This window comes from Gorilla gorilla, chromosome 3 (genome assembly GCF_029281585.2).
Source record: "Gorilla gorilla gorilla isolate KB3781 chromosome 3, NHGRI_mGorGor1-v2.1_pri, whole genome shotgun sequence".
In the NCBI taxonomy this organism is placed as follows: domain Eukaryota; kingdom Metazoa; phylum Chordata; class Mammalia; order Primates; family Hominidae; genus Gorilla; species Gorilla gorilla.
Genome location: NC_073227.2, coordinates 126066092 through 126093650, shown reverse-complemented (window position 1 = coordinate 126093650; position 27559 = coordinate 126066092). Strand labels below are relative to the sequence as shown.

Sequence of the window (27559 nt, the reverse complement as noted above, 5' to 3'; positions counted from 1 at the left end):
TCCCCCGCATCCTCAGCCCTGTAGACCCCCGAAGAAAACAGCAGTTCTTAGGGGGTCGCGGAGGCTGAGAAGCCGGCGGCCCGAGCGCCCTCTTTACCTGGTCGCAGAGGCGCGGCCAGGCAGGGAGGGTGCGTGAGCGTGTCGGCGACCTGGGCCGCCTGCGCCTTCCCGCCCAGCCCGAGCTGGAATTCCAAGGCTGCCTCTGGGAGCTGCTGCCCGCAGACCACTCGCCTCCACAGAGGCCAGGAGAAAAACGACAGCCAGTTTATGTGGAAAATACTCGCGCCGGCCGTCATTCATAATCCGGCGGACCGGAAAAAGGGAAGTAACGTCACTTCCTACTGTCGCACTGCCAAACGTTTCCCCCGCCCCTACTGTGGGAACCTCTGTTTTCCTGCTTTCGGAGCCGGCCAGTGCGGGAACCGTTTCCGAAGGGACCACCGGGAACAGACGGATCGGCAGGGCGGGGCGGAACGGTGAGTTATGCTGAGCGACTCTGCTCCTGGCCGCCTCCTGGAGGCTCGAGACCCCCCCGCCAGGAGCGAGGTGGGAGAGTAGCTACGTGGGGTATTAGTTTCCTCGCTCCTCAAGGGGAATCATCATAATTTACGGGCGGTTGCGTGCCCTAGACTGACTGCTCTCCCCTTTCAGCGAGGACTGTGCTTCCTCCGAGGGAGTTGCGGGCCGGGGCATGCGGACCGAGCATATTTCTAGGTCTAGGGACAAGGGACTTGGAATCCTGCCTCGGACTTTGTCGAGGGTTTTAGTGACTTCTCTACGTAGCTCCCTTATTGTCTCTCATCTTTTGGCTCCCCTGTCAAGGACCATCCCCCATTCTAGGACTTCGATGTGTGATGCTTTGATCAAAGGATTGACATTCCTTTTCTAAGTGTTTGCTGTCAGCTTTCAGCCACTTGATTGGTTTGGAATCGGAGCCTTTTCTCCTGCGATTCCAGGTGTCCCTAAGGTATCAGTGTTATCCAGAACCAAGAACTCAGTGGAGGAATGAAAAAGGCAGCATCTTTAAAAGAATGTTTATTGGAAGGGGTTGCAAGAGCTTGCGAAGTCATGAAGAACAAAGTTTTTTAGAGCCATTATAAAATGGCAAGGGTAATACTGCACTCTTTGTGAACAGTTTCTGTTTCCTTCATCTGGGGCACATGCATGTGATCAACTTTGGACTTCTTTTGAGATTGCCAGGTAGGGTGAAAAATGGATCTAGGAGAAAGCACATACTTATATTTATATATGAATGCCCAATTTAGATTGGAGAGATCACAGAAGCCTTATAAGGTGACATTTACACAAATAACCTAGTTCATTCATTCGATAAATATTTTTGAGCCCTTATTAAGTTTCAAGCACTAGGGAAATAACAGTGAACAAAACAAGTTCCTGCTGTCATCAAGTTTACAGACCAGTAGGATTAATGAATTTAAGCAAGACAGGTGAAAGATTATGAGAATTTTACAGATAGGAACATTGTACTACAAGTCCCCAGTCGTGAAAGAGGTGATTGCTTTGCTTTTGCTTTTTTGATGTTTGGAGTTTTTTTTGTGGGGGCAGGGGTGAGTTACTTTTGTGATTTTTGCTGAAGGGACCTTGGAAATGGCTACAATTGTGTAGAAGGAGAGATAAGACCACTATACTTTGATCACTTAATTCCAGTAATTCTATAGCCATTATTTTGTTGTACTTTGCAAAGTGGCAAAGAGATAGGCAAAAAGATAAATATAGACTCTGCCCTTAAAGTACTCAGAGTTTTGTAGGGGACATAACACTGGTGCCAAAAAAAAAAAAAAAAATGCTTCAAGGGAGAAAGTTGCAATACCATGAAAAAGCACTATGAGATATCCTTGAATGGAGAGACTATTAATAGGGTTTGGAATGGAGAGGGGCACAGCAGCTGTCAGTCAAATCTTCATGAGAAGTATTTGAATAGGGTCTTGATGGGATGTAGATATATAAAAATAGGTAAAGAGCTTCCTGGACAAAAAAAATAAGAGTGGCAGGGTCAGCTAGCTATAAGGCAGATCTGAGGATGATGAATGATAATTTTTATGCCAGTTACTGAATCTTCTTAAATGCTAGGCCAAGAAATTTGGTCTTTATTTCGAAGGTGGTAGAAAGCCCTAACTTCTCAGCAAGAATTTTTTTTTTTTATTTTAATGAAAAAGAAGAAAACTGGGTTTCAGGAAAATTCATATGGCAACAATGTTGAAGTCAAGGAAAATAACGAGGTTATTGCCATAGTTCAAGTAAGCTAATAAAACCTGAATTTCAGTAGTAGCAGTGGAAGTGAAAAGTAGAACAAGTGTGAAAAATATTGCAGTCAGAATCCACAGGAATTCTGATTATTTGAATATAAGGAGTAGGGAAAGACTCAGTGAAGGAAAGACTTTGGTCTCAAACCTGACTAAAAGAAAGTTGTGTCATTTATTGAAAGTAAGAGCAGGACAAGGAACTTTTCGGGAAGATAATCAGAATCTCAATTTTAGTTGTAACTGAATTTGAGATGCCATTAAGGAATCAGATAGACACATATACTAAGCATTTGGAAACATGGGATTCAAATTTAAGAGATTTGGCTCGCACTTGTAATCCCAGCACTTTGGGAAGCCACAACAGGAGGACTGTTTGAGACCAGATAAGAGCAACATAGCAAGACCCTGGCTCTACTAAAAAACAACAAAATTACCTGGGCATGGGTACGGTGGTGCATGCCTGTAGTCCTAGCTGCTTGAGAGGCTGAGGCAGGAGGATCACTTGAGCCCAGGAGTTCGAGGCTGCAGTGAGCCATGATCTCAGTGCACTCCAACCTGGGTGACAGAGCAAGACCATGTCTCAAAAAAAAAAAAAAAAAAAGATTGGAGTTGGGGTAAAACATATTAAATCATCTACCCAGAGATGATAGTTGAAAACCTGATGTGTATAAGATTACCAAGAAGAAACTGCTAGCAGAACTAGGAAGATAGCCAAGGACAAATACTTGGACAATACCAAAAGCAACAAAGAAGATAAGCCAAAGAAAGAGTAGTCAGAGATAGAAGAGGAAAAACAGAAAAGTTGAGTATAACAGAACTCAAGGGAAGAGAAAGTTTTATGAAATTGGAAGTAGATAACAATTATTTACTTGGCCAACATTTACAGTTATTTGTTGTTTTCCAGGAACTCTGCCAGACGGGTCACAACAGTAGGCAAGACCAATCCACTGCCTGCCTTCATGGAACTTACATTCTAATGAGAAAGAAAGATTATTTACATAATTAACAGTGTGATTAATATTACAAATAAGTACAGAATGTTTTTGGGCTATGTAACAGTGAAACTTCTAGTTTTGTTGAGGGAATGTGCAGGAAAAACTGAAACTTGAGAGGTGACTTAAGATGGAGGTGGGGGTGGCACACTTTCTACTGAAGTGCTAAGGTAAGAAAGAGTATATTGGAGGACTTGAAATAAGTCAGATAGCTATAACAGAGAGAGTGAGAATGGCCTGAGATACTAGGTAACATTTAATGAGTGTCAACTATGTGCCAGGTACTGTTGTAACTGCTTTATATGTATTATTAATCATGTAGAGCAATGGTCCCCAACCTTTTTGGCACCAGGGACCAGTTTCATTGAAGACATGGTTTCAGGATGATTCAAGTGCATTACATTTATTGTGCACTTTATTTCTCTTATTACTACATGGTAATATATAATAAAATAATTGGACAACTCACCATAATGTAGAATCAGTGGGAACCTTGAGCTTGCTTTCCTGCAGCTAGATGGTTTCATCTGGGGATGATGGGGTATACTGTGACAGATCATCAGGCATTAGATTCTCATAAGGAGCACACAACATAGATCACACACATGCACAGTTCACATAGGATTCACATTCCTATGAGAATCTAATTCCACAAGTGATGTGACAGGAGGCAGAGCTCAGGTAGTAATGCAAGTGATGGGAGTGGTGTAAATACAAATGAATACAAATGAAGCTTCCCTCACTTGCCTACTGCTCACCTCCTGCTGCATGGCCTGAAGGTTAGGGACCCCTGATGTAGAGAATTGGAGACCTTCTTAAGAATCTTGTTCTTGAACCTTTGGATTGTGAGAAGTGATAAAAGGATTTTAAGCAAGTGAGTGATATGAAAAGGTTTAAAGGGATGACAAGAGTGATTGTGGGAGACTGATTAAGCTTTTGCAGTGGGCCAGATAATAGATGATGCTAGGTTGGTCTAGGGTGCTAGTAGTAAGGATTGAAAAGGGTGGATAGATTTGAGGTATGTTTAAGAGGTTTGGTTATTGAATTGGGGGTGGGAATTAAGGAAGTGGGAAGAGTTAAAGCTGCTTCTGGGTTACTGGCTTGGGCAATAGGGTAAATATCATTTGAAAAAGGGATTACTAGAGGAAGAACAGGTTAGGAGAAAAGGGAATAGTGTATGAGTGGCTCTGTTGGAGACACGTTGCATAGGAGGCACCAATGATATATCCATGTCAAGCTGGCAGTTGGATCTTGGGAGAGACACATGGACTGCAGAGATGTATTAGTAATCACTGGCAAAAGACTATATAGATCAAATTGTCTAGGGCAATAATTCCCAAACTTTAGAGTAGATAGAATTGCCTGGAAGGCTTAACACAGATTTCTAGACCCTACTCCCAGAGTTTTTTCTTCAGTAGGCCTAGGAATGGAGACCAAGAGTTTGTATTTCTAAGTTCTGACGTGATACCTATGCTGCTGACTCAGAGAACACATTTTTGGAAGAAGATGTAGAACAAGTCAAGGAGAGACCCAGAACCTAGCACTGAGGAACTCATTTTTAATTGGATAGGAGGAACCTACAAAGATGACTGACAAAGAAGTAGGAGGGACAATCGTATGTATTAGGGTTACCTGACTGAGGCCGCGAATGACTCATGAGAGCATTTTCATGGAATAGTGGGACAAAGGCCGAATTGCAAGAATTGCTGTGTAAATAGAAGGAATGAAGAAAAAGAGTACAAAAGTATATGATTTCTGAGAAAGTTTTGCTATAAAAGAGAAAAGATAGAAGATGTTTGAATATATTTAATGTCAATGAAAAGATGCCAGTAGAAAGGCTGAAAAAAAAAAAGAAGATATGGGAAATAATCCATAGGCCAAGGTTCAAGAGGGGACAAGAAGAGATAGGATCCAGATCCAGGTGACACTACATAGAGAGCCACCTTCTCCTTTTTTATCAGATGGGAAAGAGGAAAGGATGAGTGCAGGTAAGTTTGTAGATGTGCTGGAAGGAAGTTGACTTAATTCCTCTCTGACAGCCTCTCTTTGTGAAGTAGGTGAGGCCATCTACTGAAACACAGAAGCAATTTTAAAAGAAAATGGAGGAAGTATAACTGATCTTTGCAGAAAGTGGGGAAGTGAGTTGACCAGAGAAGGATGAGAGAATTGCCAAGTTGTACTGAACGCCAAGCTGAGAATGGTGATTCTGAAGATAGAATGTATATATATTCCTCTCAGTTGCACTTAGAGTTTGGGTGCAGGCAGAGAGAGAATGGCTAGCAGGGTGGATGTCTATAAAGTAGGGAAACTACAGGGCTTTCGGGTGCCTAGAGTACTGAAAGAGGTATTGAAAGGGTGGACCACAGAATGTGAGCTGGATAGGAAGTAAACGGCATACTGCAATAAATCAACGATAATAAGAGATACAGAAAAAAGATCATTGTTCAGTAATGGCGATTTCTGTGCTATATGCATTTGACACAGCTAATTCCCAGCATCACCTAAAAATTCACTCCTATCAATACTACTACTACCACTTCCCTAGGTCAGCGAAAGCTTTAAAGTGGTAAATATTAATTTTCTCACGTTCTCCTTTTTGAAAGCAACATCTACTTTTTAAATGAAACCTACATTTAATATATTAAATATCTTTCATATATACATTTTTCTTTCATACACACACACAGGACTTTGTTTTCTAGAACTCTAATCCATAGTAAGAATGATATGGCTCTTTTACAGTCTGTTTTGGCCATGGGTTTAGGAATGAATATACAGGAAAGGAATTGTATGGAAGTAACATGATTTGGTGTAACTCCAGGAAAATATTTTTGTGTGTATAGATCAACATAGTTACACCAAGTTGCTGACCTCTTTATGACTGCTGTAGAAAGTAAACTTCTTTCACTATATGGATATTTGCCAGTAAGGAAGGAAAAGTAACAGAGATTAGAGAAGGCAACAGAAAAGGGGGAGTAAAGGTAAGATAGAAAACTAAAATATAAAATATAAACCACATAACCATAAGTGTTTTATTTTAGGCTCAACTACTGTTTTCTGTTTGGTGAGGAAACAAAAGTCAGGGCAAGAGGGTGCCAATAAGGAGAAAGCAGAAGGGACAAGAAATTGGAGCCTTCTGTAACAAAGAACAAGTAGAATGGGAATAGAGAAATGAATAAATACAGAAGAAAGATTGACTTGGCACTTTGAAGAGGTCCCTGGATTAAGGCAGTGGAAGAGATAGAGTAATGGAAGATTGTAGTCAGAAAGGAGAATTGATTGTAATAAAAGAGGAGAATAGTTGTGGCAAGTTTCAGATTTCACTGGCTGAAGATAAAGCTCCTTGAGGTTAAAGATCAATTATATAACACACTATTATCACTCTGTATATGAATAGATTTTTAAAAAATAAATAGAAATGGAAATAAATTGGCCGGGTGCAGTGGCTCACGCCTGTAATCCCAGCACTTTGGGAGGCCGAGGTGGGCAGATCACAAGGTCAGGAGATCGAGACCATCCTGGCTAACATGGCGAAACCCCGTCTCTACTAAAAAATACATAAAATTAGCCGGGTGTGGTGGCGGGCGCCTGTAGTCCCAGCTACTCAGGAGGCTGAGGCAGGAGAATGGCGTGAACCCATGAGGCAGAGCTTGCCATGAGCCGAGATCGCGCCACTGCAGTCCAGCCTGGGTGACAGAGCGAGACTCTGTCTCAAAAAAAAAAAGAAAAGAAAAGAAATAGAAATAAATTAAAAAGTTAATTTTTTTTTCTCTGTATTCCACCATGGGGACCACTGGGCCAAAGGGCCATGTTAGTAATTTAGGGGAGGGGTACAAAGCCTGTTAAGTTTTATAATGGCAAGATTGCATAAAAAGAACTGACTCCAAGGTTCCAACTGGAATGTTGGTGTTGATGACTTCCGCAGTCTTGTAATCTAGGTGCTGACTCTTGTCACCTAATCTGTAATGTAAACCTCTTACCTGTGATTGTAGAAATACATAGCAATAAATACTGGGCTTTCATTTTTCAGCATAGAAATTTCAAGAAATGGTTTTTCTAATATATTACAAGGATTCTTTTAGGTGTCAACCCTTTGGTCAGTACCCAATAAAATAAATTGTTTTATAACAATCTAGATAAGTAAACTGCTATTTCCTTTACCTATATGAAATAAAATCAGTAGAAAGATCAGTAAACTGTCACAGGAGTGGAATTTAAAGAAAAAAAGAGATTAGGCTGTTACCCTTGTATATGCTGGAGGAATGGCAGGTTTACCCTTTTAATCTTGGAAATTTTATTAAGGAGCTATTTTTTCCTCAGAACATACATGGTGACCAGCCCCATGAGTAAATTTTAAAATAATTTTTCTGTACCTATCATTATGTAGAGGTGATGTATATAATAATATAATTTTATGAAATGACAGAGGCTGCTTTTCAATTTTGTTAAATTCTTACAAATACAACAGTTTGAGATAAGGTTACTTTTTCATTATAGTGCTGGCCTTTGGATTCCTTTCCATGGGTGATTCAGATGATATTTTAGTACAGTACAGAATTCGACAGTAATTTTGTAGTTATCAGGTAGATAACTAATACTTTCCTGGGAACTTAAAAAAAAAAAAAAAAAGCTTAGGGATGTGTATGTGTGTTTCTTGTCAGATGTGGAGAAGAATGAGGAGTGAAGCTGGATGGGAGGGAACAACAAAATCCATTTTCAGATGTGCTTTCATATGCTAGGATTCAACCTACAGCAAGTTTTAATGGTGTTATAAACCCCTGTAAATGGGAGATAACTGTGGAATTGCTGACAGTTCCCTAACTATAGCAGTGCAAGTGTGTTGCATTAATGCAATATTAACCTCAAGGATAGAAGATTTCAAGCCATAGTATATTGATCAAAGGATTGAACACAAAGAATACATTTTTATTTTGATAATTTCTTGCCTGGAGAGGTCTTTGAAAAAGTGACAACCAGAAGCAGAACCACATGATAGCATTGGTATTAACTAAAAACAAAACTTTTTAGTATTGTGGAATTTCATAAGCCTTTGATGTATATCTTTATCCATCTTGGCTATTTTTTAAGCTCTTCAGGACACAAAGCATCATAGGCTCTGTGTGTGTGTGTGTGTGTGTGTGTGTGTGTGTGTGTGTGTGTGTGTGTGTGTGTGTGTGTGTTTTAAGTAGATATGATATTATCCCTCAGAGACCTTACTTTTAAAAATAGGTTGATGCATGAGATACCACAATCTAAATGTGATCAAATAAGGTTATCATTAATATGTTTTCTGAGACATTCAGGGTTGGGGCAGAGAACTAAAGAGGTCAGTTTAGGAAAAAAAAAAAAAGAGTTGAGGTAAAAGTGGCAGCAGTGACCATGATAGCTAATCACTTAATGCACCTTTTCACCATTGCCCTCTTACGATAGCCCTTACACACACAAACACATGCACACTAAGTCTTCCTTTGTGTTACGGAAATAAGGTTTGAGAGAAGAAATTTTGATACAGAGTAAACTTGATGTAAACCCATCAAGTTCTATGTACTGAAACTGCGAAGTGTATCTTTTAAAACACAGTTAGGAAGGAGTTCTGTGGCAGGGAGAGGCCTACCTGGATTTAAAACGTTACCATGGATATGGATACACAGAAAACTGATACTGCTAGTTGTTTCAGGGGGAAGGAACTAGATAATGCCTGTCAGGAATAAGAAGGAAATTTACTTTTATTTGTAATAACTTTTTGGTGATTTTAAATTTTATATCATGTGTACAGTATTATCACAAATTAAAAAACAGAAAAGTAAAACTTTAACATAGATAATTGTGCATTGTCTTCTAGATTACTTTCTCTTTTTTTCCTTCAGGCGTTTGCAATGGCTGCTACTGTGAACTTGGAACTTGATCCCATTTTTTTGAAAGCACTAGGTTTCTTGCATTCAAAGAGTAAAGATTCTGCTGAAAAGCTAAAAGCACTGCTTGATGAATCTTTGGCTCGGGGCATTGATTCCAGTTACCGTCCATCTCAAAAGGTACTTGAATGAATAAAAAGCTTGGAGAGAGTTTTGTAAGGCCTGTAGTACTACACTGATAACATATAGACCATCTCAAAACAATCTCTGCCGAAATAATCTTTCCTTGTAGCATGAAGAAATTATATTCTTTATTTTCTTTTTTCCCTTAAAGTTTTCAGAGAACTGTTACACCACGTAGAAAAATCAGCTGGGGGTGCAGGATATTCTGTTCTACTACTTTATGTGTATATGAATTCACTTGTTTACGACTTACTTTAATTTCCGATTCTTTATGATCAGAATTTTTTTTAAGCTGCTGAATGTAACCACAACTTACTTCTAATTATTGCCTAATATTTTAAGGATTAAAAAAAATCAAGTAAAAGGACAGATCTTTCAACAAAATAAATTGAATATGGGTAGGATAATTTAAGAGAAAAGGAGGTATGGATGAACTCTGAGAACTGTGTAGCTCCTGTCTTGATAATAACAAAGCAGCCAATGGCAGCTTTATGTGAAAAGAATATATGTTTTGATACCAAACACACCTGTTTTAAATCCCACTTAAATCTTATAATTGTGTGATGATAATAGACAACGTATCTTGATGTCCCAGGCACTTTTCTGAGTAGTTTATGTGAATAATTAATTTTAATTATGATAATGATCCTTTAAGATCGATACTGTTTTCTTCATTTTACGTAAGGAAACTGAGGTACGTAGAAACTTCATTTCACTTAGTCTGTTTATTGGTAAAATGGGGATAATAAGAACTACTTTGCAGAGTTGTAAAAATTGAAGGAGATACAGTAAATGAGTCACCTAGTGTAGTACCTGCCTGGTACATAATAGGCTGTCACTGAATGACAACTCTTATTATATTCCCTAATACCTACTAAGACATTCTATCAAATCCTTCTAAGCTCTGACCCTCAAACTCCAAATCACTCAGGTCTGTGGACTTAGATCCCAAACTGAGAAGGAGAAAATAGAACATGACTAGCTCAAGTCTAACCAGAATCTGAAGCTCAAGAGAGGATCTAGTCCCAGGCTCAGAGCCCAAGTAAACACTGGCATTTTGTCCCCAGCCTTCTTCAATACTAGGTCTAGTACTCCGAAGCCTTTTTATTGTACTTTGAATAGCAGAACCATTGTGACTTCATTTCTTGTATCCATTCTCATTGCAGTAGGTTCAGTGAGTTCAGATCGACCAAATCAATATGGCTCTACAAAACATACTACCAAATTCATTCCACTGTGGGTGTTGGTATTGTCCAGATAGGGAAACCTATTATTACTAAAGAAAAAAAATTGTTTTAACGGGGTTCTAAAATGGAAGTTTATCTCTTAAACAACATGAAAAATTTGTTGTGATTAAAAAGCACGCTGCCCTTAGGTTTCTAGCTAGAGTTTACTTCTCTTGGTCAGTTTTCAGAAACTACTTTGTTATAGGTTTTTAAAGCCCAGGTCCATTTAATTTTAGCCTTCAGCTGAATATTTTCATCACTAGATTTGTGTAAGAAGAGTGATTTATGCCAGTGTTTCTCAAACTTTAGCATGGATAAGAATCACCTGGAGGTAATGCTTACAAACATTACCAGGTCTCCAAGTGTATTCTAACATGAATATTGGTTGATATTCATTTACATTAATGAGGAAGGCAAATGTGAAATAATGCAGTTAAAACTTAACTCATCCGTCAACAACTAGAACAACTTTTTTGCTGAATTAGGTAATAGTTTAATACTGCATGACTTTGTCCTCAATTTTTTAGTTACACACAATACATGTTTTTGTTTTTTTGTTGTTTTTTGTTGAGACAGGGTCTCACTGTGTTACCCAGGCTGGAGTGCAGTGGCACAATCTTGGCTCACTGCGCTCTCTCCCTCCCAGGTTCAAGCAATCCTCCCACTTCAGCCTCTTGAGTAGCTAAGACTACAGGTGCATGCCACCATGCTTGGCTAATTTTTTTATATTTTGTGGAGACAGCATTTTGCCATGTTGCCCAGGTTGGTCTCAAACTCCTGGACTCAAGTGATCTGCCCACCTTGGCTTCCCAAAGTGCTGGGATTACAGGCATGAGTCACCACACCTGCCCACCACACATTTTTAAGTTTAATCTGCATTATTAACATTTTCTTCAACACTTTACTAAGTCTACACCAGTGGTCAAAAGACTTTATAAAGAGCCAAATAGTAAGAATTCTAGATTTTGTGTGCCAGATGGTCTCCATTGCAACTATTTAATTCTGCCATGGTAATGTGAACGCAGCCATACATTATAAAATGAATGGGTGTGGCTGTGTTCTAATATAACTGTTTATAAAAAACTATTTATAGGCCTCAGTTTGCTAACCCGTTGTCTAAACAATCAGCATAATAATATATCAAGCCCTGCCACCACTAGATCTGGGACCCATTCCTCCTTCCTTTTTCTTCTCTTCCCCCTCAGAGGTAACCACTATTCTGAAATTGTTGTGTATTATTCCCATTTATACTGTTGTACTTTTACATATTATCACAGTAAAATAGACTGCACTCAGCTGCCTTAGTTTTGTTTAGAATGGTGGGGAAGTGCCCTCCTTTTGGGGGAGGGGGAATTCCAAGAGCTGCCAAAGTTTATGCATACTATTAATAACAATAAATAACAAGTTATCTATATCAGCAAAGCTATAATACATGAATAAGGAATTGAATTTAAACAGAATGAAAAGACAAGCCACAGACTGAGATAAAATATTTGCAAATCATATATCTGATAAAGGCCTTGTGCCCAAAATCTATGAAGAACTCTTTTAACTCAATAATAAAACAAACAGATTCATTTCTTTTAAATGGGCAAAATATTTTATCAAATAGTTTACCAAAGAAGATATATGTATGCCATATGAACACTTGAAAAGCTGCTCAACATCATTAGTTACTGGGGAAATGTAAATTAAATCTAAATGAGATATCACTACACACCTATTAGAACATCTACAATTTAAAAAGAGTAGCCATACAAAACACTGGTGAGGATGGGAAGGAACTGGAACTCTCTCATATATGCTTGGTGGAAATATAAAATGGTACTGCCACAGTTTGGCAGTTTCTCAAGTAATTAAGCATATATTAATACTTACCATATAACCCACTCCTATTTTTTCTAGAGAAATAAAAACATAGATATATATATAAATACTTGTACATGAATATTCATAACAGCTTTATTTGTAATAGTCCCAAACTGCAGACAACCCAAATATCCATCAATAGGTAAATTGATAAATAAATTGTAGTCTATTCATTCAATGGAATATTATTCAGCAATAAAAAGGAATTAACTATTGATACACTAAACAACATGGATGAATCTCAAAATAAATATGCTGAGTAAAAGAAGCCAGACCAAAAAAGAATATGATTCCATTTATATAAATTTCTAGGAAATGCAAACTAATGTATTGTTACAGAAAACAGATAAGTGATGATAATGATGGGAGACATATTTTTCTATATGCCTGATGATGGGAGACATATTTTTCTTGCTTGATGATGGGAGACATATTTTTCTATAGGGTGTATACCTGTAAGAGAGTAATTACAAAGGGCCACAAGGAAATTTGGAGAGATGATGGATATGTTCATTATGTTGATTGTAGTGATGGTGTCACAGATGTATACATATGTCAAAACTTATCAAATGTTACACTTTAAGTAGGTGTAGTTTGGGCCAGGTGTGGTGGTTCACGTCTTTAATCCCAGCACTTTGGGAGGCCGAGGTGGGCGGATCATTTGAGGCGGGAGTTTGAGACCAGTGTGGCCAACATGGTGAAACGCCATCTGTACTGAAACTACAAAAATCAGCAGGGTGTGGTGGTGCACCTGTAGTCCCAGATACGTGGGAGGCTGAGGCAGGAGAATCACTTGAACCCAGGAGGCAGAGGTTGCAGTGAGCCAAGACTGTGCCACAGCACTCCACTCCAGCCTGGGCAACAGAGTGAGACTCCGTCCCAAAAAATAAAAATAAAAAAGATACAGTTTGTATATCAATTATTTCTCAATAAAGCTATTTAACTGTTTAAGAAAGGAATATTACAGTGGTTATAATGAAATGTCTTAATTTGTAACTGAAAATTGTTTATATTAATGATCTTTTTTTTATGATGATCAGTCTAAATATTTAATTACTGGTACCTTTTTTCATCTTTTAGGATGTGGAGCCACCCAAAATTTCAAGCACAAAAAACATTTCCATTAAGCAAGAGCCCAAAATATCATCCAGTCTTCCTTCTGGTAATAATAATGGCAAGGTCCTCACAACTGAAAAGGTAAAGAAGGAAGCTGAAAAGAGACCTGCTGATAAAGTAAGATTTTATTTTAATCTTGTTAAAAGAAAGTAAATTAGTTGTTCCATAAGCAGAAAGAAACAATGTTTTATGCCTATTTCTTTTATATAATAATGGGTATAGGTATATAATAATCATCACTCAGTGAATATATATTGATAGCTATAGATTTTGACTTTTCAAAAAATGAGTAAAATTTACAAATTTTAAAGTTAAATGGTTAAAAGTTATTGTCAATAAATATTTGAGTCGTAGGGAGTATAGTAACTTTGAGTGTAAACTTTAATCTATGCCTCAGAGATCCTAGATGGAACAGTTGTTAAGAAGAAAAGATAGATACACTTTGGGAGGCCGAGGCAGGTAGATTGCTTGAGCTCAGGAGTTCAAGATCAGCCTGGGCAACATGGTGAAACCCCATCTCTACAAAAAATACAAAAATCATCTGGGTGTGGTGGCATGCACCTGTAGTCCCAGCTATTTGTGGGCGGGTGCGGGGTGGGAGGATTGCTTGAGCCCAGGAGGCAGAGATTGCAGTGAGCGGTGATCGTGCCACTGCACTCCAGCCTGGGTGACAGAGTGAGGCGCTGTCTCAAAAAAAAAGGAAAGCAAGAAAGAAAAGATGGGAAAGAGTATAGATGTAAATGACTAAACATAAACTTTATAGAGTGGTATGCACCTGAACAGGGCCAAAGATGATTCTTGGATTGTCTATTTTTAGGTGATTTCTACATATAGTAATTAAGATTTTAGTAGTTAGAAAAAAATACATTTGAAAGATATCTTCAGTAACCCTTGCCCTCAAGATGGAGTATATTATCCCGTATGTTTTCATACTTTTGCTAAATAATGGCTATTCATAAACTACATTAGATTATTTCTCTGCTTTTAGATCTACATAAGTGAAGCTGGGTGTGGTGGCTCATGCCTGTAATCCCAGCACTTTGGGAGGTCAAGGCAGGAGGATCACTTGAGGTCAGCAGGTCGGGAGTTGGCCACCCTGGCCAACATGGCAAAACCCCCTCTCTACTAAAAATACAAAAATTAGCCAGGTGTGGTGGCGCACACCTGTAGTTCCAGCACCTCAGGAGGCTGAGACGTGAGAATCACTCTAACCCAGCAGGCGGAGGTTACAGTGAGCAGAGATTGTGCCACTGCACTCCAGCCTGGGCAACACTGCAAGACTCTGTCTCAAAAAAAAATTATGTAAATGTTATCATACTGTGTGTGTGTATATCCTTTGGTAACTTTTTCTCCACTCAACTATGTGCTTTTGAAATGTATCTTTGTTAATGCATGTAGATCTAGACTTCTTTTAGCTACTACATAATACCAGTTTATCATTCCCCTACTGATTTATCATAATGATAAACTGGTTAATCATTCCCCTACTGATGCACAATTAGATATTTCTCCTTTGTTTCTATTACAATGGAGTTTGAGTGAGCTACTTTATACATATGTCATGTTAATAGTTTCTATAGGATGTATACCTATAAGTGAATATAATAGGATATGACATCTTCAACATTACTAGGCATTGCCAAATTTCTATCAAAAGTAGATGTACTAAATTTACACTGTCATCAACAAAGTATAAGAATTCCAAATTCCATGTCTTATCAGACTTTTTGATTTTTGCCAAATCTAATGGGTATATTGATAATGTTTATATCTTAAAGAAGGGAATCCGAATTTGCTTTGAAGCAAATATGTGTTAAGTCTGTATGGTAGATACTAGTCTAAGTAAATCCATTGATCTTCCATAATTCTTTAGTAGATAGAAGAGTACAAAGAGAAATACAAATATTTGTTAAACTGTTCTGATTTATTTATTTCTATCTTGCTGGTTTCATTTAATGTACTAATAAATTCATTGCAATTCTTCTACAGATCTTTAATGTGCACATCTGTCCCTAGCTATGTGAATATATCTGTAAAATGGACTTGATTGTTGCCAATTGTTCTTCTTACTCATCTTTCAGTGACTTAAAGTTTATTCTACCACATTACTTTATCATTTTCTGATGCCTGCTTTTTATAGATGAAATCAGACATCACTGAAGGAGTTGATATTCCAAAGAAACCTAGATTGGAGAAACCAGAAACACAGTCATCTCCCATTACTGTCCAAAGTAGCAAGGATTTACCTATGGCTGACCTTTCCAGTTTTGAGGAGACCAGTGCTGATGATTTTGCCATGGAGATGGGATTGGCCTGCGTTGTTTGCAGGTAAGTTGCACCTTGCCACAGATTCTTTTGTTACTTTATAAAGAACATATGACCCTTTCCACTCCTCAACCCCCAAAATCAGAAAAATTGTTGTGCATTTTCTATTTTGTTTTTTACTATTTGGAACTGGGGTGGAGATAAGTAGGTAATTGCCCATATAACAATTTAGCATATTGAAAATTGTCAACTATTTTGTCTTTCCCAACTATGGCTTTTAAATCTGTTATGTTGTAACATTTTCTGCATTTTTGGGTTCCAGAGGGAAAGTGATTATTATATGATGATATATATGCCTTTGATAATCTAAGGCTATGGTGATTGCTTTTTGTGCTGTTGAAATTTATACTTTTTTATACACACATGGCTTCATTCTATTAATCTGATCAGACATTTATTGAGCACCCTATGTGTGCACAGTAATGTGCTAAGGACTGTGGATAATTAGGTCCAGTACTCACCTTTAGGTGACTCATATTAATGAAGAACAACAACAACATATAGCTAACTAATATAAGGGAATTTAATGGAGATACAAAATGTTATGAGGCTGTTGGAAGACTAATCAGAGTCTACTACCTTCTGAGAGAAAGGCAAAAATTATGATGAGAAATGACGAGAAAATAGCCAAATTTAATCAAGGCATTCTATATATTTATTAATGGTTGACCATAAGCTTTAAAAGCTTATGCTTTTGTGCATGCCAAGTTTTGGGGTTTGTTATTTGCTCTTTGGGTTTCTGGGATTTTTTTTCTTTTTAATATACCAAACTTTACCAGAACAACCTGGAAATAACTTTTTTTTTTTTTTTTTTTGAGACAGAGTCTTACTCTGTCACCAAGGCTGGAGTGCAGTGGCATGATCTTGGCTCACTGCAGCATCCATCTCCTGGGTTCAAGCGATTCTCCTGCCTCAGCCTCCTGAGTAGTGGGGATTATAGGTGTGTACCACCATGCCCAGCTGATTTTTGTATTTTTAGTAGAGACAGGGTTTCACCATGTCAGCTGGTCTTGAACTCCTGACTTCAAATGATCCGCCTGCCTTGGCCTCCCAAAATGCTGGGATTACAGGCATGAGCCAGCACATCTGGACCCTGAAATAACTTTAAATTATGGCATTTAAAAAAGTAGTGTAATGTTTAATGGTATGTTTTCTTAGGCAAATGATGGTGGCATCTGGCAATCAATTAGTAGAATGTCAGGAGTGCCATAATCTCTACCACCGAGATTGTCATAAACCCCAGGTGACAGACAAGGAAGCGAATGACCCTCGCCTGGTGTGGTATTGTGCCCGATGTACCAGACAAATGAAAAGAATGGTAGGAATCATATTTTTCTTTATTTTAAACAGTCTGTCAATGTTTTTGTTGGTATGTGCTTTCAAAACAAAGATTTGAATATTTAAGATATTGAAAAAATAAATAATATAAGCTGATTATTTAAATATTTATATGTATAGTATGTATATGTGATTAATATTTCTATTGCTAAAGACCAGACCATGTTATGTGCATTTTTCTCTTTTTAGTTTTATCTGATTCTAATATAGATAAAACAAGATTGGTGACACACAAATTATGAATATTCCTTACTAGTCTGTCAATGTATTGACAAACATTTTAAAATACCATGCAGCACTGAGAAGTGGTGAGATACAAAGCCCCACTCTTTGTTGAGATCTGGTAAGGAAATATAGAAAATTTCTGAGTGAGCTTAAACCACCGCATGGATAAGATGTGTACAGAGGCGATATTTATATGTGCATATCTGTCTTTCCAGCTGCATTTCTCTGTTGCTTAGTCTTTCCTTCTCGTTGTCCTCAAGTGACCATTACCTCATTCTTCCTATGTACTTTCTCTTTTTGCTGTTCACTAACATACCTGCCTTTAATATCATAGTGAAATATCTTTTCATTTGTTATATTGGATACTTTTCTAACTTTTATTCACTTATAAAATAGATAAATGATAAATGAATTTCATAATTTTTCTTTTAAAGAAAACAAGAAATTGCCATAATGTCTTATTCTCCACCTCTCCCTCCCACTTCCATCTCTCTTCCCCTGCCTTAAATTAGTGATTCTCAATTGCAGAGTTCGCATGTCTGTTAATCAAATGAATTTCTATATAAATTTGTCTAACCAATATATCTTTTAAAGGTCAGAAGTACTTAGTTAAAAGTAAAAATTCGGGATACCCATTTTACTTTTTAATCAGTTAAATCAGAAATAGGAAGTGTTTTTATTTATTCCTATGAAATAAAAAGTAGTAAATGAAAAGTGTGTATATCAATAGTGTGTATATTTCTTATTTGTAACAGGAAATTTCTGTGACAAGTTACAATCTGTTCTGCTCAGTTTGGTTTTTATTTAATTTATTATTTAAACTAGCCCTCCAGGATCTCAAGTGAAATTATTACAGATGAGCAATGCATTCCAGAGCATTGATAAGAAACCACTAAGAATTGGAAATTGTCAAAAGAAACAAATTGTGACAATAATCTATCTTTCTTTAGTATGTACTCAACTGTTTCATTATTATTATCACTTTAGCGCCTTTAATATCTAAAGTAAGCACTGTTCTTCCCCCAAGTTTTTTCTCCTCCATTTTTTCTGATTTATTTTATGTCAAATCTATGTTTATGGTTCTAACCCTCTTCCTGGGTGAGCTTCTATAGCTAACTAGATAGTCTATAGATACTTTAAGATCAATATATTTAAAAGTGAAAGTTGTTCTATTATCCAGTTTTTTTTCTGCAGTTGCCTGAATTAGAAAACATCTTTGATGCCTCTTTTAATTCCATATCCCGTTGTTTACCAGATTTGCTAATTCTACCTCTTATATGTCTCTGAAATCTATTCACTTCTCTTTTATTACCCTGTTCCACAAATCCATTACTTGTCTACTGCAATAGCCACTTAAGAAATCTCCTTGCCTCCTATCAATCCACTTTGCTTACTATCATTAGAATTCTTCTAAAATATTTACCTACTTATATATGCCCAGTGGCTCTCAATTACTTATATAATGAGGTTATACTCATTAGGATGCATATATGGACCTTCTCTTTTTGACCCGACTCTACCTTACAGCCCTCTCTCTCACTGCTTCAGCATACACATTCGTACACTCTGGCCACTCTGACACAGACTAAGTGTGTCATTCCCTGAATATGTGGAGAACTTTCATGTTCCCATATGTTCTGCTTCTCAGCTTCTTCTCTTCATCTGGGATACTGTTTATTCTTTTGTCTGCTTTGCAAATAATATCTAATTTATCAGTAAGAGCATGTATTCATTGGCATAGCACTTAAGCAGAGCTCAAGACTGGACACATTCTACATTCTGTTGTTCTTAAGTTAAATAAAATGAAGCAAATGTAATTTTTTTCTTTTTCTGAGACAGGGTCTCACTCTGTTTTCTAGGCTGGAGTGCAGTAGCATGACCATGGCTCACTGCAGCCTCGACCTCCCAGGCTCAAGCAATCCTCCCACCTCAGCCTCCCAAGTAGCTGGGACTACAGGCATGTGCCACCAGGCCTAGCTAATTTTTTTTTATTTTTTGTAGAGATGGAGTCTTGCTACATTGCCAGGGCTGGTCTCGAACTCCTGACCTCAAGTGATCCTCCTGTCTCGGCCTCCCAAAGTGCTGGGATTATAGGCATGAGCCACCATGCCAGGCTAAATGCAGATTAGTACCAGAAATCAACAGTGAATCTGGTCTGTGTGTCCAGAAGTCAAAGTACTAAATGGGGAGTCATGGCTAATATTATAACATGACTAGAATACACCAAGAGCAAATGTGGGGAAATACCAAAAGACATGATCTGAAGTGAGCCTAAAGATCAGAATCCAGGAAATGTAAGGTTTAATGAGATAATTTTGGAACAGTGGGGATTCTAAATACAGTCATTCTAACTATAATTGCTTTGAGTGAGATTCTCATATGTGCATTGGTTATTGTTCCAAGGTATCTCAAAGATATTATAAATAGGACCTGATATCCCCTTTCTCCTCAAACAGATTCCTCAAACTGGGGCAAGTTCTGCAGTACACATCATTGTAGGAAGACCTAGTTAAGAATGTTGTGATCGTGTATGGCAGGGTCCAAGGTTATTCTTCAGTTCTATAGTTTTCTCTCTACCCAGTAGTGGAGTTTTTCCCCAGCTTCAGGTGAGAGACTCATATCACTTATTGCAGTGGTTCTCAATCTAAGGTAGTAACACACTCCTATTTTGCAGCATTTAGAAATAGGTGGGGTTTTTAGTACTGCCATTCTGGCAGTTAGTGCCTTAGTGGAGAATTTTATACATTTTGCAATGTTTGAAGCAGTCATCCAATGAAAATTTTAGTACCTTTGTTGAACAAAACTGAATCAGTAATTATATCCTAGTTCGCTAAACTAGTATTACCAGTAAAGGACAAAGGGTTGTGGGTATTTCTTACTCAGTTTCTAAGATGGCTGGATAAAACAGGGAAGGCAGAAGATTGAAACATGATCTCACAGGCAGAAGTACTTCCTGGGGCTTCATCATAATTAGTCTTTATCTGTTAAAACATACAAGTTAGATGGGTCCTCAGAGTCTAACCTCAGGAGTGCTAGATGTGGGTGGAAGGCAGTGTTAAGATTGAAAGCCATGGTTTTGGAGCCATATGTTTCTGTTTTACTGTGAGGGATGCATTCTCGTAACATGGTTTTGCAATGAAGGATAAGATGGCTCTCCTTTCCTGCTAGTACCAGTAATCAAGTAATCAACAGTGAATTACTTCGAACATTCTTAATATTCTTGATCTAATTGTTGCTTTATAAGTGATGTTGAAGGTAGGTGTACTTTGATGTGGAAGGTATGTAGTATAAAAAGTGATACGAATTGAGATTTAAGGACCCAAACTATATAGTATGGCAAACAATAGCCCAAGATTACACAAGAAGGCCCAAACAAGAGCAAAATAGGCCAAATTCTGGCTTCCAGAAATGGTGACAAATTGTTAATAAATTCCCTGGTATAGTACTGTATGGGCTTATGAAGATTATCAAAGACTATGGAATGGCTGGCGGGAAGCATCTTTCCCCGTTCAGTATGCATGGATTTTTCTGGATTCAGTTTGATTATCCTTTGTAAATAATAATGATGAATAAACAGTAACTTTTTGTTAGCACTCAACATTTTCCAGACACTATGCTAAACTCTTACATAATCATAATTCATCCTCATAACCCACCTTTGAAACAAATGCTATTACCATTTTACAGATGAAGAGAATGAGGCTTTTAGAGATTCACATATTTTGCCTGAGGTAATATATCTAGAAAAATAGTTGCTGTTTTTTTTTCTGTTGTTTTTTTTTGAGATGGAGTTTCGCTCTTGTTGCCCGGGCTGGAGGGCAGTGGTGCGATATCGGCTCACTGCAACCTCCACCTAATGGGTTCAAGCAATTCTCCTGCCTCAACCTCCCGAGTAGCTGGAATTACAGGCACCCGCCACCATGCCCAGCTAATTTCTGTATTTTTAGTAGAGACGGGGTTTCACCATGTGGGCCAGGCTGTTCTGGCTGTTCGCAAACTCCTGACCTCAAGTGAACCACCCGCCTCAGCCTCCCAAAGTGCTGGGATTACAGGCGTGAGCCACTGCACCCAGCCAGTTGCTGGGTTTTAATCCTAACTGTGTTTGACTCTGAAAATTACTCTTAAACGTGGCACATAACCATTTATAAACAGTTATAATTATCTACCTAGAAAACACTAAAAAATAAACTCAAAAATGATTAGAGTTTATAGGAAAATTTAGTCAAGTACCTAGTTATAAAATAAAGGAAAAAATCAATTATTGGTCAAAATAAAACTGAAGATGCTTATAAAGTAATAGTGGGTGAAAATTCTTTCATAACATAGAAATTTGTATTTATTAACTTTCTCTAAAGATTTAGTGTGCCTAGTTTTGCAATGTGGAAAAACCTCAAAAAGTTTAATCGTTTATCAATAGTTTTTTTCTCCCTGTTCTATATTTAAAACCATATAAATTATCTGAGCTGTGTTTTAATTTGCCCTCAGCAACTGAGGAGTTGACTTATGCCTAGACCCCAAGAAGAAAACTCCTGTGTATTTGACAAACCCCAATGAGAAATAAATGTACTTCATCATGAGTAAAGCTAATGGTTACATATAGTTTGTGATTTTGCTCTTTAAAAAACAATTTTATCTTGTTAAAATGGTATTTAACTAACCCTATTCTGTATTATTTCTAAAGCTTAATATTATCTTTACTGTTTAGAAACTAATACAATCTGTAAGACCATTAATATGATAATAATTTGTCAAAGAGCATATATATTCATTATCATCACACTATTTTTTAAAATGTTCAACTGTATTTCATTTCAGTGATGAGTCAAGTGAGAGATTATTAGCTTTCTGTATATTCAGTTAAGATTTTGTATCTGATTTAATCCACTGATTTTTGCAGGCTCAAAAAACTCAGAAACCACCACAGAAACCAGCCCCTGCAGTTGTTTCTGTAACTCCAGCTGTCAAAGATCCATTGGTTAAGAAACCAGAAACTAAACTGAAACAAGAGACAACTTTTCTAGCATTTAAGAGAACAGAAGTCAAGGTATAGTAGATTCTATTTTTATCTAAGATTATATCTTAAAGTTTAGTTGACTAAAAAATAGTTGCTTGATAAAAAATTTAATGAGAAACTTTATATACTAAATGGCTATATTTTAGAAATTAAGACTTTACTACTATTAGGTAGAAAGGGAACATTTATATCATTAATTAATCTCTAACTCTGTTGTTTTTGTTTATATCACAAATACGAGCAGTCTATGATCATTCCAAAATGACATTCTTTACCATTCTCATCTGGTTAGATACTTATCTTCAATCAGAAATCTGGTTGAAATTCAGGCGAGGTGCCATGACTCACACCTATAGTCCCAGCACTTTGGGAGGCCAAGGCGGGTGGATTACCTGAGGTCAGGAGTTTGAGACCAGCCTGGCCAACATGGTGAAACCCCATCTCTACTAAAAATACAAAAATTAGCCAGGCGTGGTGATGGGCACCTGTAATTCCCAGGCATGGTGGCGGGTACCTGTGATCAGCTACTTGGGAGGCTGAGGCAGGAGAATCGCTTGAACCCCAGAGGCAAAGTTTGCAGTGAGCTGAGATAGCACCATTGCACTCCAGCCTGGGTGACAAGAGCGAAACTCCGACTCAAAAAAAGGAAAAGAAATCTGGTTTAAATTCAGAATACCTCTGCCCTCAGTAGCAACAATTTTGCTCCCCGCACTACTTGAGCAGATTGGCCTTGTAATTTTTTTTCCTCCCTTCTTATTGGCTGTTGAAGGAGTTTTCTTGCTTTGTCTTGTTTTGTTTCTTTATAATAAACTTCCAGTGTTATCTACCTCTTATACCAAGGGACCACATTGTCTAGTGAGGGTATCACCTTTCTCATTCCTAAGTTTGCATCCTTGAAATCATACTACATTATTTCTTAATATCTTGGCCTTTTTATATCATGGAAAAAAATAATTTTCTAATCTAATTTCATAAAAAAAGAATACTTTTACTGAGGTACACATTCCAATATTAAGCATAGCACTAAATATGGAAGAAAAAAATATTAAAAAAAAATAGCCTCAAATTCTCAAAGATTGACCTGAGAAAACGCTAAAGTTATTGCCTTATCTAAGTGACTGTAAGTAGTAAGCTTCATACCCTTGATGTGATGAAAAAGAATATGAATACGAAGTACTTTTAAAAACTTATTGATAATTATATTTGGAGATTATTTTTCATTTTAATTTGCCAGGGAAGATTTGCTATCCAAGGCATATCCATTATTGATTTGTCATATAGGAACTTGGTGAATTGGAATAGAAGTAAGAATAACCAGTTTATTGAAAGTAATTAGAGTTGCTATATTCTGCATATAATCACTTTTTAGTAGATTTTTAGACTAATCTGTTACTACTAAAGTTTATTTTTAGAAAATTCAACATGAAATCATTTTATGGCAAACAAATTAAAGACTTTGCTGTCATATTTGTTTTGATTAAGAGGTTTTGTGTTTCTTTAATAAAAAATTCACTTTTTATAAAAGTGAATAAATTTATACTATAAAAAAATCGTTCCCATTCACATATAAAAAGCAAATGTCTTTTCTAACTTGCCCATCTAGCAAATAGGCAAGAAAATATTTATAGTTAAAAACTTGAGAAATTTGTTTTCTACACTGAAATAGTAAGAAATCACTTGGTCTTCATTGTTTGTGTTATATTACTTCTATGTGTCCTGATAGTATTATAAACCATCTGTCATCCTGTTGAAAAGCAATACTAAGCAACAGCAAGCCATTAAAATGAAATGCCAGACACATAGAACATACTTTCTTGCTTGTACTTCCTAAGTGTTGGTCTTTTAATTACTAAAGGTGGGTTTTCTTTTGTGAAGTTTTTTGAAAGATCATTTAACCATATGGCAGACAGTTTTATGTTTAATAGCAAGAAAAGGAAAAAAAATTAGGTCTTTCATAACTGAAAAGTAAAGGTTTACTTCTTGACTAACTTTCTCTCTCATTGCTGGTATATATTCCTCTAGGAATAAATGGTTTATGTAGTTTTTCTTCTCTGGATAACTTCATAAGATAGTTAATATGTAACTGTAAGAAAACATCCTATCAATTTTCAGAGTATGTGGACAAATATCTGGATTCCTTCTCTTATAAATCAAAGATCTCAGAACTCTATTTTTGTTACTTTTCACATTGATTAAAAATGTATGCATGCAGACAATATTGAAGGCTACCTCGATTTCAAGAGCTAAAAATGTTTTATCAACTATTTCAGAGTAAAGTTCTAAATTATAACTGGATATATTTTAGGTATAATAACTACCATTTTTTAAGTAGGATGTTATTTTGTAAAATTTTATCTTTTACCTATATGTGAATGTAATGCTTTTGTGAATCTTCTTAAGAGTATAAAGGTAGAAAAGGTGTCAATAAGAAGTTCAATTCAAAATTAATTTGAACTATGTACATTTGTGCCTAATGTGAAAGTGAAAAAATATATTCTTGTGTGAACAAGAGCAATATGTATTTTTATAGTGGCATTGGTACCATTGTGAGCTTCTGATTAGCCAGGAAAGTTAATCAGAGAAGTTGAAGTGTTATACCCTTATGAAATATATCAGAGAGTGAGATCAGTCCTACCCAAAATGTCACTGTGCAGCCTAATGAGGCAATTGATAAAATCCTTATTAAAGGAGCAGGAGACTCTTATATGATAGTTTAACCGGAATCATGGGCAAATTGTGAAACTAAAATCATGAGACCTTTTTAATACATCATACAAGTTGTACACTTCCAAGTAATTAACTTTGCATATATTTTGTACTCCTGTAACTGTTGCTCAAAATTTAGGAGGACATTTTTTTTAATGGGTTTAGAATCTGTACAGCTGTCTTCTTTCTCTCACACAGTCACTCAGTAAATAAATATTGACTGAATCTCTTCATCTTGGATATGTTCTCCTGAATATTCTGGGTATGGGCATTTTTGCTATTAAGAGTGAATTAAATTTTTGAAATGATCCCTAGTTATTTGGAGAAAAGTCTAAAAGAATTAGATGTTTAACTAAGCTTGATAATACTTTGTTGGGTAAAAAGTATGTTAAAGCACTAAATCTGGTTTTCAGATATAGCTTAGAATTGAATCTAAAAGCAATTCCCAAAAAGGAATTTCATATATTTTCTTTTGGAATCATTAGAACAAGAATATGGTATCAAAAATTTTCTGCTTTGCAAATGATGATACCCACTAGATACAGATAAGTTTTGTTCTGTGTGGTTTTTCAGATCAGCTTCATAAGAACCTAATTTGGTGGTGTGATTTAAATTTCCCAATTCATAACTTGGGATGTTTATACAGGTATTGATTAAACTTGGCTCTAATGTAATTATTTACTTTATTTTTTTAGACATCCACAGTTATTTCAGGAAATTCTTCTAGTGCCAGTGTTTCCTCGTCAGTAACTAGTGGCTTAACTGGATGGGCAGCTTTTGCAGCCAAAACTTCCTCTGCTGGTCCCTCAACAGCAAAATTGAGTTCAACAACACAAAACAATACTGGGAAACCTGCTACTTCATCAGCTAGCCAGAAACCTGTGGGTTTGACTGGTCTGGCAACATCATCCAAAGGTGGAATAGGTTCCAAAATAGGTTCCAATAACAGCACTACGCCCACTGTACCTTTAAAACCACCTCCACCTCTAACCTTGGGTAAAACTGGTCTTAGTCGCTCAGTTAGTTGTGACAATGTCAGCAAAGTAGGTCTTCCTAGTCCAAGTAGTTTAGTTCCAGGAAGCAGCAGCCAACTAAGTGGGAATGGAAATAGTGGAACATCAGGACCTAGTGGAAGTACTACTAGCAAAACTACTTCAGAATCCAGCAGCTCTCCCTCAGCATCCCTTAAAGGCCCAACTTCACAAGAATCACAGCTCAATGCTATGAAGCGATTACAGATGGTCAAGAAGAAAGCTGCCCAAAAGAAACTCAAGAAGTAATGTGGCCAAGTAGGTTTTTATATCATATTAGCCTAAAGATGAAAGGCTTATTATTATGATATAATCTGTAATACACTGTAATTTAATAAAAGTCTTCATAATCAAATTTCTATTGTTTCTTACCTTAAAATGCTAAATATTATATAACAAAACTTGGAAACTTTCATTTTAAATCAATCTTCAACATTTTTATTCTAATGATTTCCATAGTGTGTGAAAACAATGATTAGAATGACTGGTTCTCAATGAGATCTTCAGAAGATTGAAAGCATCTGTGAATTTAAGGAAAAAGAAATAGTTCGTCTTCTAGCAAAGCCCCAAGAGTTGATCCTGATGAATGAGGTGCCTTATGTGGCGGCAGGGATGACCCAACATAGTTTTCTATTTTCCTCCCCGTATTCTGGGTGTTCATTTTCTGTGCTAGCCCCATTTCAACTGACTCTCCCTCTCCCTCCCAATTATTTCATCTTTTTCAAAATTATTTTTTCATTATTGATTTCTCATATCAATGGATTTTCCTAATTGATTTATCATACTTCATATTATATCTTTACCTTTTTATCACCTCATTTCAATTATTTAAGGGTATATCTTTTTCCAATAAATTGTGAACTCTCTTGGTGCTTAATACAATATTTTTTCTCACATTGCTCACTTTTCTACATTGCCAATGTAATACATGCATATAGTACGTAATAAATGTTGAATTTTGATTCATCTTGGTTATGCACATTCCTGATAAGTTTTGAAGAAAAATATCATTTCACAAGGGTCTTTGCAGATGAAAATGTATGACTTGTTCACACACTGATGGCTTCTTCCTATACCATGAAAGAAAAGGCTATCTTACTTAGTGCTCAAAATGTTATAGCATTTTACCTAATTTTAGCTAACTTTGTATACAATAAGCTCCTATATAATGATTAATTCTTGAGATTGTTTTGTACATTGTTAACCCATGTATGCCAGAGGTTGCAAATTTTTTTGGTGAAAAATCAGACCTGATGATGACCTTGAACAATAGGATATAAATAACTCTATAAGCTGAGCATTGCAATAATGGAACACTAGGCATAAGTGGGTTAAGTCAGAAAATGTGGAAGGTCTGCGTTGTTGTCTTACTTGCAAGCTAACAAATTAACCAGCAATTGTTGTACATGTATATTCTG

At 36.7% G+C, this 27559-nt stretch overlaps 2 protein-coding genes across 7 annotated transcripts in view; one reads left to right on the top strand and one right to left on the bottom strand.

Moving 5' to 3' along the window:
• Positions 1-333, bottom strand: part of GSTCD (glutathione S-transferase C-terminal domain containing) — a 139024-nt gene extending 138691 nt beyond the window's left edge. For 3 of the 4 annotated variants that reach the window (XR_008679125.2, XM_055384859.2, XM_055384858.2), the window contains exon 1: positions 98-230. The gene's annotated coding sequence lies outside the window, so the exon portion shown is untranslated. Of the gene's footprint in view, positions 1-97 lie in introns of all 4 variants that reach the window. The other variant, XM_019025801.4, reaches the window with a different exon arrangement.
• On the top strand, positions 320-27107 carry INTS12 (integrator complex subunit 12). Of its 3 annotated transcripts, XM_063705457.1 has the most exons (8): positions 464-546; positions 957-1200; positions 9124-9288; positions 13467-13619; positions 15643-15830; positions 16986-17145; positions 22288-22434; positions 25806-27107. In XM_063705457.1, exons 3-8 carry the CDS (start codon positions 9133-9135, stop codon positions 26388-26390), a joined length of 1389 nt encoding a protein of 462 aa, XP_063561527.1. In that variant the 5' UTR covers positions 464-546; positions 957-1200; positions 9124-9132; the 3' UTR covers positions 26391-27107. The 3 variants fall into 3 exon arrangements, with proteins under 3 accessions (XP_018881343.1, XP_055240836.1, XP_063561527.1); XM_019025798.3 differs by lacking the exon at positions 957-1200 and having other exon boundaries at positions 320-476; XM_055384861.2 differs by having other exon boundaries at positions 389-1200.
• Positions 27108-27559: the final 452 nt, after the last annotated feature.